General features: G+C 31.8%; 1 protein-coding gene across 2 annotated transcripts; it reads right to left on the bottom strand.

Moving 5' to 3' along the window:
• Positions 1-12,975: 12,975 nt before the first annotated feature.
• Positions 12,976-17,273, bottom strand: LOC126671115 (GDSL esterase/lipase At5g45920). Of its 2 annotated transcripts, XM_050364825.2 has the most exons (6): positions 17,105-17,273; positions 16,927-17,029; positions 16,589-16,819; positions 13,711-13,778; positions 13,451-13,618; positions 12,976-13,370 (listed from the first exon to the last, which is right to left on the bottom strand). In XM_050364825.2, exons 2-6 carry the CDS (start codon positions 17,023-17,025, stop codon positions 13,211-13,213), a joined length of 726 nt encoding a protein of 241 aa, XP_050220782.1. In that variant the 5' UTR covers positions 17,026-17,029; positions 17,105-17,273; the 3' UTR covers positions 12,976-13,210. The 2 variants fall into 2 exon arrangements, with proteins under 2 accessions (XP_050220782.1, XP_050220783.1); XM_050364826.2 differs by lacking the exon at positions 17,105-17,273 and having other exon boundaries at positions 16,927-17,090.
• Between the last annotated feature and the right edge of the window lie 2,380 nt (positions 17,274-19,653).

Below are 19,653 nucleotides of genomic sequence, written 5' to 3'. Positions count from 1 at the left end.
TTTCGCAGGAAAACCTCATGTTGAAAAAAAATTAAAGTTTAGTAACCAAATTAAAAAAAAAAAATTGCTAACCAAATTGAAATGAATCAAAATTTGGTCACCAGAATGAAAAAAAATGTGATAGTTTGGGCACTTTCAAAATCATCCAAAAAGATAGATTTGGACGTACACATGATCTTATATATATAATCTTCATTTGTTTTAACCTTGTTTCTAATTTGTGATTAGCAACTGTCCAAAACTTTGTATATACAACAGATTTTGATGAGTAGACAGACAAATTATAGTTGGTGTAATGAATTTAATGTATGTTATATGAAAAAGATATGAAATCTCCTTTCCATGGAATAGAGAAAAGACAATTTGTACACGATGGAATTAATTAAGTCTTGGCATATATAGACACTACGATCATTAGTATTATTTAATCTACTATAATATCTCAGATAGTTTTCATTTGCAGTATAAATTCATACCTCTATCTATTACAGACTAATCAACCTCAATTAAGCAAAATATTAATCTTTATGGCCAAGTTAAGTACCGTGTTGGTCGTTTCGATGCTGATCCTTTTCGTTTTATCGCTAAATGTGATTGAATCACAAGCTTTAAGTTTTCGCGGTGTTAGGTCAATGCCGCCCAAGAGGGTCAGGAGCAGTGATCTTTTGCAAAAATTGGGTTACGATTTGGCTAAAATGAAGCATGTTACGAAGAAGGGAGTGAGTAATGCCGGTACGTCAAGAATCGCACCGGGCGGTCCAGATCCGGAACATCACTCTCAACCTACAGCATCTCTGCCCTAATAGATAAAAGAATAGAAAAATCACCTATGTTATTTTCTTGTTTATTTCCCATTTGCTTGTGATATATACTATCTTTATTTGTAAAATTTGCTACTTAATTAAACAGATAGCCATGTACTGCTAGTATATAGCTAAGCAAGTAACCTTGTATTTGATAGAGTAATAGTGGATTGGTATATAGTTTCTTGAATAACAAATGTAAATGTTTGTTGTATTGTACTTGAAGTGTGAAGCACAAACTCATATAATTTTATGCATTTTAACTAATCATATAGATTGTTAAGGAGAAGTTAGATGCTAAATCAAATAAGCAATGAACTAAGGGTCAACGTGGTCCTTAAACTTGTGACTCAGAATCAAATAAGTTCATTTTAATTTTTTTGGATCAATTAGATCTTCGAATTTGTGTTTTAGGGTCAAGTAAGTCATTTTTTATTTTATTAGTGAACTAGGTTCTCAAACTCTATTAATTTATATCAAGTAATTCTTTCAAATGCGTGATTTATTTGAGACCCCGAGACACAAGTTTGAAACCTAATTGATTAATAAAATTAAAAATGACTTATTTGATCTCAAAATAATAAATTTGAAAATCTAATTAAATAAAAAATTAAAATGATTTATTTAATTATGCGACACAAATTCTAAGGCCGCGTAGAATAAACACACTATAAAAAAGTTCTGTTACAGTCTTTCATGTGTCAATTAAAAGATCCAAATACACTATAGAAGAAGCGTAAGGTGTATATGGTCAGTTTACCACATAGACCTTTTCTTCAATAAACAATACACTCAAACAGTCAAGTCGTTAAATGAGTATCTAACAATTGTATTATCTCTCAGATCACCGGTATCTTACTTATGTTACTGCAATACAAATATTATGAAAATATAATAAAAACACAAAAGGTTAATGTCATAAAAATTCACCAATTTTACACGTTTTTTCATTTTAATTACGTAGTTTAAATTTTCTCATTTTCATGCACGAACTATCACTTTTTCTCAAATTCATGCACAGTGCTGAGAACCCCATTGGTGTAATTCGCTGAGCTGGAGTTCATTTTACACCAATGAATGAGTGTCACCTCAGTGCCGTGCATGAATTTGAGAAAAAGTAATAATTCGTGAATGAAAATGAGAAAATTTAAACTGCGTGATTAAAATGAGAAAACGTGTAAAGTTCATGATTTTTTTTAACATTAACCCAAACACAAACTTTTTTCTTCAGAAAAAGAAAAGGAAAATATGCAATTTTTTAAATTTCCGGGCTAAAATAATTGATCATAATTAATTCCAAAGTAAAATAAATATTATAAATTTGAATTAAATGTTTTTTATATTTTTTTTAAATTGAGAGCTAGATGATAAACATTTTTTGGAAAAAAAAAAAGAGAAGACAAAAAACTGTTTTTCTATATAAATCAATTTTACTAGTCCACGTTTTGTAGACATATAGCTGAAAGAATCTGTTATAGTTAGATGTGATTTGAAGTTATGTTAGTTTGATTCAAAAAATGGATTTTTTTGAACGCGCCTCCACGCGCGCTTTTTCAGCTTCAACTTGGTTTGAAGGTTCTTCTAAAACCTACCATGGTTGCCATTTGGAACAATTGTTATGCCCTATGGAAGATTTACTTCAGGTTCTCGAGACTCAAACTGCCTATAGATTTAAATCATTACCTACAATAACCGTCAATTCATGTCCCTGGGGTTTACTTGTTATTTACTCTAGCCCGGTGTTTTATGATGCTAAGTTTTCCTGGTTAATCCTTATGGCTTCTTCTCATTTTTCCCCATCTACAAACCCTTTTGCTCCACTCCAACAGTTCGAATCCTTTTCAATTGTTGATCTAGTTGAAAAAACTAAACTCATGTCTGTTACTGATCCAGTTTTAGCTCTTGAACCCTCAGTATCTTCATTACCTACTATGTTCAAATGGGTAATGTTAGGTAAAATCTTTACTAAAAAACATATATCAAAGGAAGATCTCATGTCCTGGGTTGATATGGAATGGAAGTTAAAGGGCCAGATCCAAATAGAGAATACTTCTCTGGGTATCTTCTCCTTTGCTTTTGAGAAGAAGGAAGACTTTGATCATATTCTTACAGAGAGAGCTTGGTCTGTTATGAATCAACACATTGCACTGCAAGAATGGCCTGTTTATCAACCTCTCAGAACTATGAGGTTCAAAACCACAACTTTCTGGATTCAAGTCCATGGTCTTCCTCGTAATCAACTCAACTTAGTCAATGCCAGAAATATTGGTAAGCTTTTCCCCAGATTGCATGAGATAGATTATGATATTACTAACCCTATATGGCGTCAACAATTCTTAAGGTTGCGTGTGGATATACCAACTGATAGAGCTTTCATGCGTGGGTTTATCAATAAACCAAAAACCCCAGAGCAGTTTAGGGGAGATTTTCGTTATGAAAATTTCCCTGATTGCTGTTTTTATTGTGGAATGATGAATCATATGATAAGAGCATGTAGGCATCGTATGGCAAATGAATATCGAGGTTTTACCCTTCCTAGAGGTAAGCCACTGCCTTATGGGCTTTGGTTGAGTGCAGCACCACTGGTCCATTCTTCTCAGGTGGTTAATAAGGCTGATTATGGTGCTCATTTCAAACGGGGTTCTTGTCCTAGAAGAGCTAATCATGGTGGTCAGATGCAACGCATGCAAACCAGTAAATCCAAGGAAAAGGTGAACGTGAACGATGAAGCTACAGGGAATTGCATGCGTCAGGGAGCCACATCATCTACAGTTGCACACCCAGATGAAAAAGTGGAAGATAACACGTATACTTTAATGTTGCAGCACCTGGCAACAGAGCCGCCAATGTCAGATATCTTTGGGGACAAGTATAATACTTCTGAGGCAGCGACTTTTACCCCTGATATTCCTTTTGTTTTTTCAGCCATCACACAGCCAGCTGGTACATCAGCTAATGTTGCCTGGGAACAAAGGTTGATCCAGTTTCCTTCTGGTTTGTTGAATAATCCGGAGAATGGGCTAGCTACGGGCTTTTATGATGCTACTACCACTTTGGGCCCAACTATCACTGAACGAAGGTCTATCCAAACACCTGGGCCAATTTTTTTACCGGTGCATTTAATCAAACTCTTAAGCCCTAGACTTCGTGCCAAGTATCAACATTTATCCACTCCTCCAATTCTTTCTGAATTGGAACAAGTTGAAGTCTGCTTAGATCTTCTGTATAGGAATGACCCTCATAATCCAAATGCTTCAGCAGAAAGAGATGCTTCTTATCAACAAGAAATTGGCGCTTTGTTTCAGGAGGTATGCAAGGCAGATTATACTCTTCCAACTCCAAATATTGCTAACTTTCCAATAGGAGTGCTTCCTATGAAGGTGTCAAAGTCTTTGGCAACAACAACAACCTGGAAACGTTCCCTTAGTCCTACAACACAGCTTCTGCTAAAGAATAAAGGGAAGAATCCTGCTTTGATCATAGGCAAACGTAAAGCAGATATTCAGGAGGATGTCATCTTTAAAGGAAAACAACTTAAGACTTGTCATTTGGAGGAAATTGGAGTCTGGCCAGTGGCTTTTCCACAGACACAGGTTTTTGAGGATACGAATGATAACACTACTGCAACCCACCAGGATACGTTTGAAGATGTGGTATTTGATCCAGACTCGCTGCTTAGGGCAAAGGAGACCAGCCCCGGAAGGTCTCCAGGAGATCCATGAAAATTTTAAGCTGGAACTGTCAGGGCTTAGGTAATCCTCTGACAGTTCAGCATTTGCACTCTATGTGCAAAGATTACTATCCAAGTGTGTTGTTTGTTATGGAGACCAAGAACCAGCTATCTCCATCTTCTAAATGCATTAAGAAGCTAGGTTTGCAAAACTTTTTTTGTGTGGATCCAGTGGGAGCTTCAGGAGGGCTTTGCTTGCTTTGGAATTCTGATGTGAAATTGACTGTTACTCATTTTGACAGCTTCTATATAGCCTGTTCTTTAGTTTCTGAGGATGGCTTCACTTTTGATCTTATCTGCTGTTATTTGAATTCTAAGCAATCCATTAGAGAAGGTCAATTTCAGGTGCTGAATTCTATTAAGCAGTCCCTTAGTCCTGCTTATCTTTTTGTGGGAGACTTTAATGCTGTACTTAGCCAAGAAGAAAAACTTGGTGGTCTCCCGTTACATCCTGATCATCATGTAATGTTTTCAGAGTTTATAAATAATTTTTTGCTTTATGATTTGGGTTTTTTGGGTCCTGCTTTTACTTGGTGCAATAGGAGATCTCATCCCCATATGATAAAAGAAAGATTAGATAGAGGGTTGGCTAATGCAACATGGTTATCAAAATATAAATCTGTTCAGGTTCATCACCTTGAGGATCTAGGTTCAGATCATCGTCCTATCTTGATTTTGTTTGATCCTAGAGTTAAAAAACCTCCAAAGACTTTTTTCTTTGATAAATCATGGGTAAATAATGAAGACATCAAAGACATTATATCCAATACATGGGAGTTACACATTACTGGATCTCTTATGTTTCAAATCTTCTCAAAGCTTAAATTTTGCCGCCATAATATTGTTAAATGGTTAGTAGACCATAACAATAATAACAATGCTTTTCAAAAGATCCAAGCTTTGACTAAATGCATCCAGGAAGCAAAAGCTCAACCTATTCATATCATTGATTGGCATCACATCAAAACTCTTGAATTTCAACTCAGTGCAGCTCATCTTCAAGAGGAATTATATTGGAAGCAAAAATCTCGTCAGACATGGCTTCAATTAGGTGACAATAATACAAAATTTTTTCATGCTTCCACAAAACAAAGGCAGCGTAGAAATACCATTCATGGTATCATGGATCATCATCAAAATTGGCATCATGATCACAACTCTATTGGAAACATTTTTGTTAATCACTTCAAGGAGCAATACACCTCATCTAATCCATCAATGCTGCCAGAGGTATTTTCTAATTTCCCTAGGAAAATTTCCAATGACATGAATAATATGCTTACTCAGAATATTACCTCTCAAGAAATTAAAGATGCCGTCTTTGATATCAACCCTTCTAAAGCTCCAGGCAGTGATGGTTTCACTAGTTTGTTTTTCCAAAGCTTTTGGAGTATTATAGCGGATGATATTATATCTTCTATTAAGCATTTTTTTAGAGGAGGGCATATGCTTCGTAATTTTAATCATACGATTATAACGCTTATTCCAAAAATTTCAAATCCTCAAGTTGTTGCTGATTATAGACCAATTAGCCTTTGTTCAGTCTATTATAAAATCATATCCAAAATATTAACGAAAAGACTTCAACATATCATCCCCCAAATCTTGTCTCCAAGTCAGAATGCATTCATCAAGGGTAGATCTATTTCGGATAACATCTTGATAGTTCATGAGGTCATGCATTATCTCAAAACCAAAGCTAAAAGCAATAACCAATTTCTGGCTCTCAAACTAGATGTAAGTAAAGCTTATGATAGGTTGGAATGGCCTTACATTCAAGCTATTCTTCAGAAATGGGGTTTTTCTCCCAAATTTATTGGCTGGATTAAGGAATGCATTACTTCTGTGTCATACTCTATCCGAATTAATGGTCAAAATTTTGGTTATTTCACCCCTTCCAGAGGTCTTAGACAAGGTGATCCCCTGTCACCTATTCTGTATGTTTTGTGCTCAGAGGGGCTAACTTATATGCTTCAGGATGCAGCTCAAACCAGGAGACTTTCTGGAATTCAAATTAATAAGCATTGTCCAGTCATTACTCATTTGTTGTTTGCTGATGACACTATTATTTTTTCAAAAGCAACCTTGACTGATATGGCTTATATAAAAGAGTTGTTTAATATCTACAATAGCATTAGTGGTCAGAGTATCAACTATGAAAAATCTTCTGTGTTTTATAGTAGAGATATGGATGATAATCAAAAACAACTGTTATCTGAGATCTTGGGCATTATGCAACATACGGCGCTGGAGAAATATCTAGGACTCCCTTTTCACTTTGGAAGATCTAAAACTGTGACATTTGCTGGAATAATCTCTAAGATTGCTTCAAAACTTAAAGATTGGAAACAAGCTCTTCTTTCATCAGCAGGAAAAGAAGTCATGATCAAGGCTATTGTTTCTGCAATTCCGGTATATTCAATGATGTGTTTTATTATTCCTAAATCTTTATGCAATCGTATTATGCAGCTGGTTAGGCAATTTTGGTGGGGTCAGCAACATGAGGAAAAGAAAATGTGTTGGATCTCTTGGACTAAAATCTGTCGAGGTAAATGGGAGGGTGGATTAGGATTTAAAGATCTGGTTGCTTTTAACCAGGCCTTACTTGCTAAACAAGTTTGGCGTATTATCAACCATCCTCAATCTTTACTCTTTCAATTATATAAAAACAAGTACTTCAGAAACTCTTCCATTTTGCAAGCAACCTTAGGCAATCGACCTTCTTGGGGTTGGAGAAGTTTATATTGGGGAATTCAGCTTCTCAAAAAAGGGCTTCATTGGAGAATTTCTGACGGAAAATCTGTCTCTTGCTTTGTTGATCCTTGGATCCCAGGGAGTTATCCGTTTTTGCCAAGCAATTATCTCACTACCACTTTATCTTCAAAAACGGTAGATTTTTTTATTGATCCCGGTTGTAGAAGCTGGAATACAGGTCTGCTTCATGATTACTTTGAAGATTTGGATGTTCAGAAAATCCTGACAATTCCATTATCTTACTGGCCTTATCCAGACAAACTCCTATGGGCATTCACTACTTCTGGAGTTTACACAGTCAAATCGGGTTATTATGTTTCTCTCCACTCTCATGGAAGAGAGTATGAATCACTTATCCCAGCAATGTCTAAGAAAGATTGGCAGTTTCTTTGGAAATTAAGAATCCACCATAAAATTATAATTTTCATTTGGAGATGCTTGCATAATGGTCTTCCTACAGCAGCCAATCTGAACTTCAGACTGCACTTGAATCTTAAATGTGTGTTATGTGATCAGGATGAAACTATTTGCCATATTTTGTTCCTTTGCCAGAAAGCTAAAGAATTTTGGTTTGCGTCCCCTTTCAGCTTCAGAACAAACTGGGATCCAATACCAACTTTTGTAGATTTCTGGTTACGGATCACACATAACTTATTGGAATTAGGTGGAATTGAGTCAGTGGAGTTATTTTGTTATCACTTGTGGTGCTTGTGGAAATCAAGGAATAATTTGATTTTTGAATTCAAGACATCGCAGATTATGGATCTGATTGGGCTTAGTTTTACAAGTTGGAAGGAATTTGCGGATTCTCAATCTTTGATCCCCAGGACCCCCAGAACTCCGTACACGCACCCTCCTTTTATGCAGAATGTCGAAATGTGCCATCAACGGAGATCAGACTTTTTAACCCTTTCATATGATGCAGCTGTGGATTCAGCTTCCAAATTTGGTGCAATTGGGGTAATAGCTAAGAATGTGCATCTTCGAACTATTTCACAATTTTCTGCAATTTTTAGACATATATGGGATCCTGGTATTTTGGAATTGTTGGCATTGAGAGAAGCTATGAATTGGGCTCGAAGCAATGGCTGGACAGACGTAAGATTTGAGGGTGATGCCCTTCAGGTATCTCATACTATCAATGCTGGATTGTGCTCCAATATTTGGTGGGCGGATATCTGTGATGATATTTGGCATCTTCAACTATCCTTCAATACTGCAGAAGTTCGCTATATTCCTAGAGTCCGTAATACAGAAGCACATAATCTCGCTAAACAAGTGAAGCTTATGTTTAGTGCTTTCATAGGATAATTCTATGTAATTTAGGTTTGTCGCTGTTTGTTTCATTCTGTTTGTACATTTAGTTTTTATCTATCTACTGATAAAAAAAAAAAAAAAAAGATGTGATTTGAGAAAATATATCATTAAAAATTGAAATTGAAATTGAATTTCATTTTACTTTTAAATTGCGAGCTAGATGATTAACGTATTTAATTTCACATATTTTATTACTTAGAAAAAGAAATGGGCTCGCATTTTATTAATAAAATAATACACAATGGGGCTAAAAAAACTAAACATTTTTACCTTTTCAGAAGTCTATCCAAACTTTTTAAAATTTATAAATATGTCTCAGTTTAATCAATTCAATAGAAATCTATCCAATTTTTTCAAATTTATTTAATTATTTCTACACATGGCATATCAAATTGGCATAAAATATTATAATTCATTTACATCACGTGACATTTCAATCGACAACTCTTTCCAAATCTAAAAATAAGTACATATTAATTTGTCATATAAACACAATTAAAATCAATTTTAGCACATTAAATAGATTTTCAACGCATGGACAAATTGAGATAAATGTAAATTTTTTTAAAAGTTTGAATAAATTTTAGAAAGTAAAATATGTTTCACTTTTTAACATTATCATCCCATAAAACAAATAAGCTCACATGTTCCTAGTGAAAAATAAATGGAAAAATTGCAGAAAAACTTAAAAATCGGCTAAACTTTTTTAAAATACATTTTCCACAATAGTTTTTATTTGATATCTAAAATATATTTACTCAACGCTTCAAACAATTCTCTTTGTCTGTTACAGATATGTATCGAGGATTTATCAATAATGCATTTTTGAGATATCAAATATGTATATACGATGTAATTTTTGTAATAAAAATCTAAAAGTGAAAAAATTGATTTTTTTTACTTAGAGCATATTTTTAAAAATTAAGTGATTTTTTTCCGATAGTGTGTAGCTAACCCAAAATAAATTAAAAAGTAATATAATGACAATTATTTTCCTTGAACACATTACTAAAATCGAGACTTATTAGTTATTAGTTTGTTCTTCCCATGTCTGTGATTGTTAGACCAGAAAAAACATAAAATATGAAAAAATATATTCAAGAAGCCTATAATGGAAACTATAATCGTGGGACAGACACTAAATCAAATCTAAAGCCCTAAAATAATGAACTAGATAGTCCATTCTACTTATATATTCCACATTCTACTAATACATTTTCAATGTCAGATTCTATCACACTCATATTCATTGAGCGGAACTCAACTTCAACATGTGGTTTTACCGCAGCGGCTTCCGCTTACCACTGTCTAGGCTTCAGATTCGGACTTTGATATCATTGGATCGTTCAGAACAAGCGCAATATATAAAAAGAATATATTCATGAAAGCCAAATATAACAGCGGGCCGGATACTATATTTAGCCAAAACCATAATACAGCGAGTTATGTAGTCAATTTCACTTATATATTTCTCATTCTACTTATATCTTGGCTTAATATATCATTTGACCCCTAAACTATACACTTTTATTTTTTGAGACTCTTAAAATAATTTTATATTCTATTGGACCTCTTAATTTTATTTTTTGTTCTATTTAACCCGTCAACTATAACTTTTTTGCCGATCTGACCTTTTTCCTCCAAGGTGGTAAAAGCGCGTGTTTTCAAACGTTTTGAAGCGCGTGAAGGATAATTAAAATGCATAAATTGTTCTATTTAACATCCGAACTACACTATTTTGTTCTATTTGACCCCTGAACTTATTTTATTTTCCTATTGCACCTTCAAATTTTTAATTTTTACTCATTTAACCTTCTCGAAAATACAATTAGTTAATTTTTACCCATTTAATCTTCTAGAAAAATAAAAAATATTAAAATTTAGTCAAATAATTACATAATATAACTTCTTGTACATGTAAATATTTGTTTACATTTCAATAATGATAAATAGAGTTTGTCTGTTTTTAACGATATTATAAAATATATAAATTTATTATACTGTGATAATATTAAATAAAGACTAAATTTAAAAAAAAAAATTTAGTGTGTTTCACGAATTTCTAATTTTAAAAATTTTAATACACCAGCTTTTAATTTTTTGCATTTTCAAACTTTTCAAATCAATTATGAATTTTTAAAATTTGTGTTAAAATTGGAAAACACGCTAAATTTCATGATTTTTAAAGCCTTAAATGAATTTTTCAAATAATATGTAAAGTACATCACTTTTTATTTTAAATTAAAAAAATATATTTAGGCTTAATATATTTTTTGACCCTTAAACCTTACCTTTTATTTCCTATGACCTCTAAACTATTTTAGTATTCCATTTAACCTCTTAACTATTTTTTTTTATTCTATTTAACCCCATGTCAGCAAAGTCATGTTAGCAATTTTATTCACGTCATCGCGCGTGGTGTGCACATTCCGAAGGAGTGGTTAAATAGAACAAAAAAAAGAGTTAAGAGGTCAAAAGAACACGAAATTAGTTTAGAGGTCGCAGAAAATAAAATGATATAGTTTAGGGGTCAAATGATGTACTAAGCCCTTATATCTTTCTAATGTGAAATTTCCATCACACTTAACAGTTAATAAAGATCGGACTGCAACTAAAATATTGACTAGCTCTCCGTTGGAGGGGCAGAGCCGCCATACTAAGTGCAGCACAACCACTAAACAGCCCCTTGGAAAGGCTCTAACTGACTAAGAGGGGCAGCTATCCACCTTGGTCCGCGAAATCAAACTATAAAGGCCAAATGTCGTAAAAAGGTCAAACTTTTCATAAAAGTTTCACAAAAGTCCTGACATTTCAATTTTGTCGATTTTGGCCAAAAACAAATTATTTGGTTTCAATTGTGGCCAACTCTCAATTTGATTTCAATTCGCCTATGTGGCGCCTATATGGCTTGTCAAATATTGAAAGGTCGGGACTTTTGTGAAACCAAATAATCCATTTTTGGCCAAATTCGACAAAATTGAAAGGTCGGGACTTTTGTGAAACCAAATAATCAGTTTTTAGCCAAAATCGACAAAATTGAAATGTCATGACTTTTGTGAAACTTTTGTGAAAGGTTTGGCCTCTTTACAACATTTGGCCAACTATAAATGATGTTAATATGTGTAGAAATTCTATACAGATCCTGAGAATATTGAGGCAAATTTTATAAAAAATCAATTAGTTTATGCTAAGCAGTTCCAAGCACCAGATTATCGTTCAACCGGTTCGACCACCAACAGAAAATCAATTTGATTTGACTCTTCTTTAAACACTGAATTTACCAGTACTAAAGCGCTTTAAACCATACAAAATTATATGAACTGGTGAACTGTTGGATAAAATGTTTCATTTAAAAATATAAAATACATAATAAATCGAACAAAGTTGTTACCATTGAGAAATAATCATAAACGCCGTGAAAACAAACTATAGTCGTCAAATAAAATTAAAGTGTCATCGTTGAAATAAAAAGATTTGAGATAGTGAAGTTTTGAGAGAAAAATATTAAAGATTTGAGAGGGAAAAATTGTTGAAGTAGATCGAGACAAAAAAAAAATAGAAATTTCAGTGAAAAATAAAATTTATCCATAAGAATAAATGAATATTTGAAATTTTTAAAAGTATTTTTTTAACAAATTTAATCATTAATATAAGAAAACCATTTCTAGAGTAGAAACAAAAAATTATTATATAACTCTTATATTTCTAAATATGAATACATCTTCTGTTTTCTCCCCAACCAATCTTTTAAAAAACATAAAGTTTAATTTTAATTTTCTAATTGGGATGTTTTTAATAAATATGTTTAAATTTGAAGTATTTTGTGTAATTCTTCAAAATGATATAAAGCAAGTAGGTTGGATTGTAACTCAATTAAATATCAAAATTTAGTTTAGTATTGAAAGATCATAATCCAGTTCAAACTGAGTTTGAACACACTAGTTGGACCTAATGGACTATAACAGCTGATCGATTTTATGGATTCTTTTTTAACTTTTTAACTGGTTTTATAGCTACAAAAGCTCATACTGTAAAATCTAATTATATTTTTATTAATTTATGAGAACAAAACAACTAAATTAGTTGAACCGTGAACTAGTGGCCACACAGGTCGACTTTTTTTTTTGTTGCCCATCCGGTTTCCAAAGTTTCGCCTTAACTAATCCGGATCCGACCCGCGTCGCGCACCTGGGATGGTGGGTGAGTCTACCAGCGGGGATTTGTGCATGCACAAGACTCGAATCCGAGACCTTACTTAAGCGATAACAAGTGGTAATTGGTTCCGACTTTTAAAACACTGATATCAATACTGGGTACTATTAACCTCCTTCTACATTCCCCCAACTAATTAATATAAATACTCCAACAACAGGGAGTGGAATCAGTAGATCCCAATTAGTTACTATGAGATAAAAATGCCATCTAATTCTCTTAATCACACCATTTAGTTCTAATACTTAAAGATGTATTGATTTTGTTTCCGAAGCAACACAGCCGTTCGAGAGGGTGACATTGTCGATACTATACGTTATTCTTCTAAAACATACCAGAGCTAATTCAAAAGCTATATGAAGGATGAATCTCCAGGCTGTTCATGGCCACATAATTAATCCTGAAATGCTTTGAGCGGATCGGTAGGGTCAATATTTTCTATAAGTGGGAGATCAACGGGTAATGTCTCTGCATTCAAACCATTTTCCTTCATCGTCTTCACAACTTCCTCGAACACAAACTTGTTCCCACCTTGTGTCAGGTGCAATCCATCGCTGCGTTTATCGACCAAATTATTATTCAGACAGAAAATAAGATAAACATGTTCAGATTAAGACAATGTATACATATCTACCTCAGGTAAGCATGTTTCCAGTCAGGAAATTGTTGCATTTTAGTCCAGAGATCGATCACTGGACACTCGCATTCTTCTGCAGCAGTAACACATGCCTTGGCATAGGCGCCAGCAGCTTCGTTAGTCCTCTCAGGCTCACCTAGTAGATCCTCAACAACGTAAGGATGCCTATCGAGTTATAACAAACTATTAGCTCATAACAGACAAAAGGGTCAAACATTAGTAAGCAAAGGCCGAAGTGTGTATAGACAGGCCCGTACAAGAGACGTGCAGCTTCATCAATTGGAGGAGGAGTTATCAGAATAACGGTCGTGTTCGGCCAACGCCTCTGATCAAACAGAATTTTAAGAAAATTGTTAAGATTCAGTCTCGAGATAAGCTGTTTTCCTGTTATTAAACTAAAGACTTTTAACAAATTGGTATCACCGATTCATTTGTGACAATTTGATAAATGAACTTTTATTTTAATATCAATTTATGCCAAAAATTACTTATGTGGCAACGGACAAAATATATAATTATATTAATTATCTATTGCCATTTATATATTTTTTATTTAAATCTTATAACAATTTTTTGTTTATATAAAAATGAAAGTTAAAAGCTATCAAAATGTAACAATTACACCCACTAAAACTCCTTCATCAATAGCCAACATGGAATACCAAACTTTTGATTCTAAATGAATTAAGAGCAAATTATCCCGAACTTCCACATTTATCATAATTCACATTTTCATCCTTTTTATTTGAAAATTAAACAATGTAATCGGTCACTTTTCTTTCAGTCAATAGTAATTAGTCATTTTCTTCATTTCTGGTATCAATCAACTGAATCAAAGAACTAAAAAAATTAAATTTTAATTTAACCCTTAAACTTATATTTTTGATATGTTTAAATAAAATTATATTATTATAAATTTTGTGAGTTAACGGCTTTAATTTAATTTTAATAATTATTAATGTTTTAATTTTTTGAAAAAAATATTTTTAGTTTTTAAAATTAAATGAAGTAAATAATTTTAAAAAATTTATAAAATTTGAAAATAAGAGAAGTAAATATTCAATAAATTGAATTAATTAAGCAACTGAATTTTATAATTTTATAATTTTTATATAAATCTACCACAATAAATCTAAAGATTAAATTAAAACATAATTTTTTAAGTTAAATCGTTTGACTCAGTTGACTAGTATTAAAAATGGACAAAAGTTAAATTGTTGACGAAAATAAAAATGAAAAACTATATCATTTAGATCTTTGGACCAATTTGTAGATTTAACGTCAATATCAACTAGCTCGACGTGAAATAGTGAATTACATTAAAAAGGCTAAGCTAAGCAAACAGACAAACTCATTAGCTTTGTTTCTACTGTTTTTTCTTTATTTTAGTATTTGTTGAACAAATCCCCTACCAGACATAACATAACATACTAACAATTATAATAGCAAAAATGGCCAGCATTAACAACGACCGTACGTTACCGTTGGGACTCGCCCACCACAAGTTTTGTTGGTCATTTTTCTCCATTTACACCATTCATACCGCACTATTTCATTCATCAAGCAACGTGGCTAATTAACTTTTGTCAAACCAATATTTTGATTTATGAGCTTGATCATACTTTCCTATGTCATTTCTACAATAATTTACACTAATTATTCCTGTATTATCCTTTCCCTCTAAATTCTTCTTAATTTTATTTTGAAAAATGGGGCAAATATGTCCCTGACGTTTGAAATCAAGTGTAGATATGCTCCTAAACTTTAAAAATTGACAAATTAGCCCCTAACGTCTTTAGAAAGAGGCTAAATAAGCTCTTCTTCTAAATGGTGTGTTAACAGCATGGGCACGGTGTATATGTTTTGCTACACGGAGAACATGAATCCTATACGACATTTTTAAATTCACAAATTGCATTCTTTTTTGCTCTCTTTATAATAATAAAAAACAATTTTAAAATTAAAAACTTTAAAATTTCAAATCCAAATTAATGTTTGGGGAAAATATCCAATGTCAATTAGATGCCAAATAATATTTATGTTTTCCATGTCACCAAAATACCGTTTAGGAAAAGGAATTATTTGTCCTTTTTTAAAAACGTTAGGAGTTAATTTGTCTTTTTTTAAAGACGTGAAGAGCTTATTTGCTCGTCTTTAGACTTTCGACCCCAAAGGTTAAAAGCATATTTGCCCCCTTTTCTTTTTGTTTTGAATTCAAATTATTTTTAGAGTTTTATTTAAAATTTTGATGTGTTGACCGTTAATTATAAACTTTTGTTTTCAATAAAAAAAATTATTTATCAATTTTTATGGGAAACAATTTTGTTTTGCCAAAATGAGAAATAATTAGTTATACCTAATTAAAGTGATGGAGGTAATAGTAACTGTTCTAGCTTATTCTCATTTCAGTATCAGTCAACAATATGATGATAAATAGCTCTGTTTTACTAGAATCCCTCCAAAAGATTGAAATTATCAATCTGAAAAATACAATTCATAGCTACGAGAATTGGGAAAAAGTTTGTTTATGCCCTTAATGTCTACCTTAGGGCCGGGATTTGCCTCTACGTTTGATTTTGGCCGAAATACAATCCATAACGTTTCAAAACTGGCTTATTTATATTCTTATTTTGGATAGGGTTAAATAATTCAAATTTTCCGTCATCTTTTTCCTATGATGACATGGGTAATATGATTGGTAAACCCAGTGGCGGACCCGGAAATTTATTATAAGCTGGGCAAGATTATACCAAATATTTATAAGAAGGAAAAATTAAAAAATTTAAGGTGGTCAATGCTATAAATTTTAAGGCCGAAAAACTATACTACTAACGTGTATATTCATATTTTTTAAAAATTCGAAATAATAAGGTGGTCAACTGCCCACCATAAACTCTTCCTAGGTCCGCCCCTGAATACACCTAAACACAAGTTTATTTATACCCTTAATGTTTACTTGAAGGTCCGAATTTGCCCTTAGGTGTACCAGTAAACTGAAAGCCACCACCTAACTATTAGGATATGCAAGTGTAAAAAAATTATTAATTGATCTAATCAGGACTGAGATGCAGGGCATCACGTGAATTATGATTCTTGAATCTTGGAGAAATTAATTTATACTATATTATTATATACCTTGAAAAATGAAACAATGGCGTCAAGGTTTTGCTTGTATTCTTGAAGAGGCACGTGTTGAAAGGCAGAGGATCTATCAGCAAGACAAGCATCGTTAGCACCGAAGAAAACAGTCACAGCTAACGGCTGTTCATCATCACCGCCGTCAGCTGGCGGCGGAAACACCCTCTCCGCCACCTTCAAAGCCCATCTTGTGTTGTATCCACTGTACCCTCTCAACACCACATCAGCCTGAAATTAACAAAGATCAAGAAATCAAAATTTTGACACAAAAATAAGTCAAAATTCAAGATTTTTCGTGTCGAAATCTTGAAAAATGAACTCAAGAAAATGTGTACCTTTCGAGCGAAATGATTAGCGAGAGATGCACCCCAGCCAGCTTCATCAAATGATGCTTCGGTGATTGAATCACCGAAAAGATAAATCTTTGGTCTCATTTTTCTGCAAATTCAAATAAAATTTAATAAAACCGAACCTCTTTTTATAACTTAATTAAGAGGCGAACATTTTTTATACCATCGAAATTACACGTGCAACATGAAAACCGTGTAATTTGTAAAGTAAGCAGAGGCTGAAAATCTGGAACTATTTTTGTTTGCGATGCTTTCGTAAATCTCGAATTAAATGCTAGAGAAACTGACTTTTCCCTTGAATCAGTGTTTTAAATGCTCAACCGAAAAAGAAAAAAAAAGAGCAGCTCCTTATTACTCCTAAATAAATAAATAAAAAATTAAGCGGCGCTCAAATTAGTGTATTAGGATTAAATAAATTCATTTTAATTTTTTGAATAAATTAAATTTAAAACTTGTGTTTTCATGGTTAAATAAGTCCATTTTAATTTTTTGGATCAATTATACAAAACTTTCTTAATTTAGGTCAACTAACCACGAAATTATACACATCAAATGTGGCCTTATTTAGTTACTGAACTGCCACTTCAGTGAATTGGTGACATGACCGATGATTGAGTAAAGACTTCGCATTAAAAATGTATAGCTAAGCAGATGATGATCTATTATTGGCTCTACACTGCATTGTAGAGCCATGGTCTTCTTGCCTATGCTGTTTGAGTTGGAACTTGAAATTATTGCTTACCGTATCTTTCTCTTCAGATTCTTTTATCATCTACATTCTTGAATATTTTTATATAGAATTTTTTTTAAGTAGACTCAGCCCACCATGTCATTTATAAACCAAACTTATTATATAATGACACGTCATTAAAATAATGACAATTTTTATAATATTACTAATCAAATATGTAAATAACTAATAAATAAATTTATAAGATTGCCATTATTTTAATGACATGTCATTATGTAATTGGCTTAGTCTATGTATGACGTGGTGGACTGAATCTACCTAAAAAAACAAGTTAATAGTTTTGAGGAATTAAAAAAATTTAATAAGCATTGAACAATTTAAGTTAACTATTTTAACATATTCTATGATTATACACAGTTGTTTTAAGGCAAAACGAATCTATCCGTCAATGTTTATATGACTCATTTATCATATAGTATGATCTTTAAAATCTTATGATATTTTTCAATTGCCAAATAAATTACATTTTTTTTATAATGTGTCATGTCTGACGTGGTGTGATTAGGCCATCTCCGACCCACTTTAAATTTAGAATTCTATTTTTTAGAGATAGAGTAAATTTTCAACTACAAACTCTATCTCTAACTCTAAATAAATTTTACTCCAATCATAAATTCTATCTCTAATTTTGAAACAATATTTTAAAACTACACTATTTTATTATTTTAACAACTTCACTCAAATTGAATTTTTTTTATAATTGTTTATATTATTTATTAAAATATTTTTTTATTGATTTTATATTTTATTAATTTATAATATATGATATTTTTTATTAGTTAATTAATTATTTAATTTTATTAGAAGTCGTAAAAAATATTATAATAAAAATATTTAAATATACTATTTTATCATATGACATAATTGTATAAATTAAAACTAATAGGTTAGATAAGTAATTTGTAAAAATAAAAAAATACAAATTAATCCTTATAAAGTAATGCATAGTGACACTCTACATGTAGAGTTTACTATTTAAATCTCTAAAACAAATAGATTTATATAGTTGGGTTGGAGTTGTCCTACTCTAAATAATGGAACCCGATTTTTTTTAGAGTTGGGTTCGAGATGCCCTTAAAAAAGCTATAATGAAAACAAAACTTATTACAGGAGTCACCAAAATAATTTTTAATGGATGATTTGAGATATAGAAAAATTCTTACTTAAACATGGTTCATGAATTTCCATGCACCTATCTAATAAGGTGTTAGAAAATCTAATATAATTTTCTCTCTTTTTCATTATTTTTTATTTCTTCCCATTTCTCTGACACCTTATTAGATATATCTATAAATTTTTCATGAACCGAGTCTAGATAAGAACTTCCTTAAAATATAATAAAATGACATTTTTTTGGGTGAACCCTTTAATGAATCTTTCTAACCATCATATGCTATATCAGCCAAAAGACATTCTAAATGAGTCAAGAGATACTCTAAACGTTGTTCTAATTATTATAGAAAATTTTATATAATAGCACATAACTATTTTAGTTTATCTAATTGGTTGAGCATATCCCTTTAATTACTGGCTGGTCAATCAATTTTTTATTAATAAATTTTTTATTTTTATTGTAAAAAAAATATAATGTAAATACTATAATGTAGATAAAATTTAAACATCATGATATGGAATAGATACAACTTAATAAGCATATGACATAGAGCTGATAAATTTTAATAATTATATTACAGCGTGTATAAAGTTTTAGTGGTGGAGGCATTAAAATTCGCCTTTCTATCTCAACCTCTACAAAATAGCCTTTCTATCTCAAATTTCCAACCTCTACAAAATAGTCTTTCCATTTTTTTATAATAATAAAATAAATAGTGGTAAATGGATAAATTCTATCTGAATAGAATCGCGTAATAGTAATATTTTTATTATTAAATGATTGGATTTTACTATTTCATTTTTATAGGTATATGCATTATAAACAACCAGATTAGTCTTTTGTATAG

The sequence above is a fragment of the Mercurialis annua genome, linkage group LG3 (assembly GCF_937616625.2).
Source record: "Mercurialis annua linkage group LG3, ddMerAnnu1.2, whole genome shotgun sequence".
In the NCBI taxonomy this organism is placed as follows: Eukaryota; Viridiplantae; Streptophyta; class Magnoliopsida; order Malpighiales; family Euphorbiaceae; genus Mercurialis; species Mercurialis annua.
Note: the sequence above shows the minus strand (reverse complement) of the source record. Positions and strands in the feature narration are given on the sequence as shown.

Bases quoted from the DNA above. Each gene is read 5' to 3' on its own strand.
- LOC126671115 (XM_050364825.2), bottom strand. From the start codon at position 17,025: ATGAGACCAAAGATTTATCTTTTCGGTGATTCAATCACCGAAGCATCA. The intron at 13,779-16,588 runs GTATATAATAAT...CTGTTTGATCAG, and splicing joins CCATTGTTTCATTTTTCAAG to AGGCGTTGGCCGAACACGAC. The intron at 13,371-13,450 runs GTAGATATGTAT...CGATAAACGCAG, and splicing joins TGGAAACATGCTTACCTGAG to CGATGGATTGCACCTGACAC.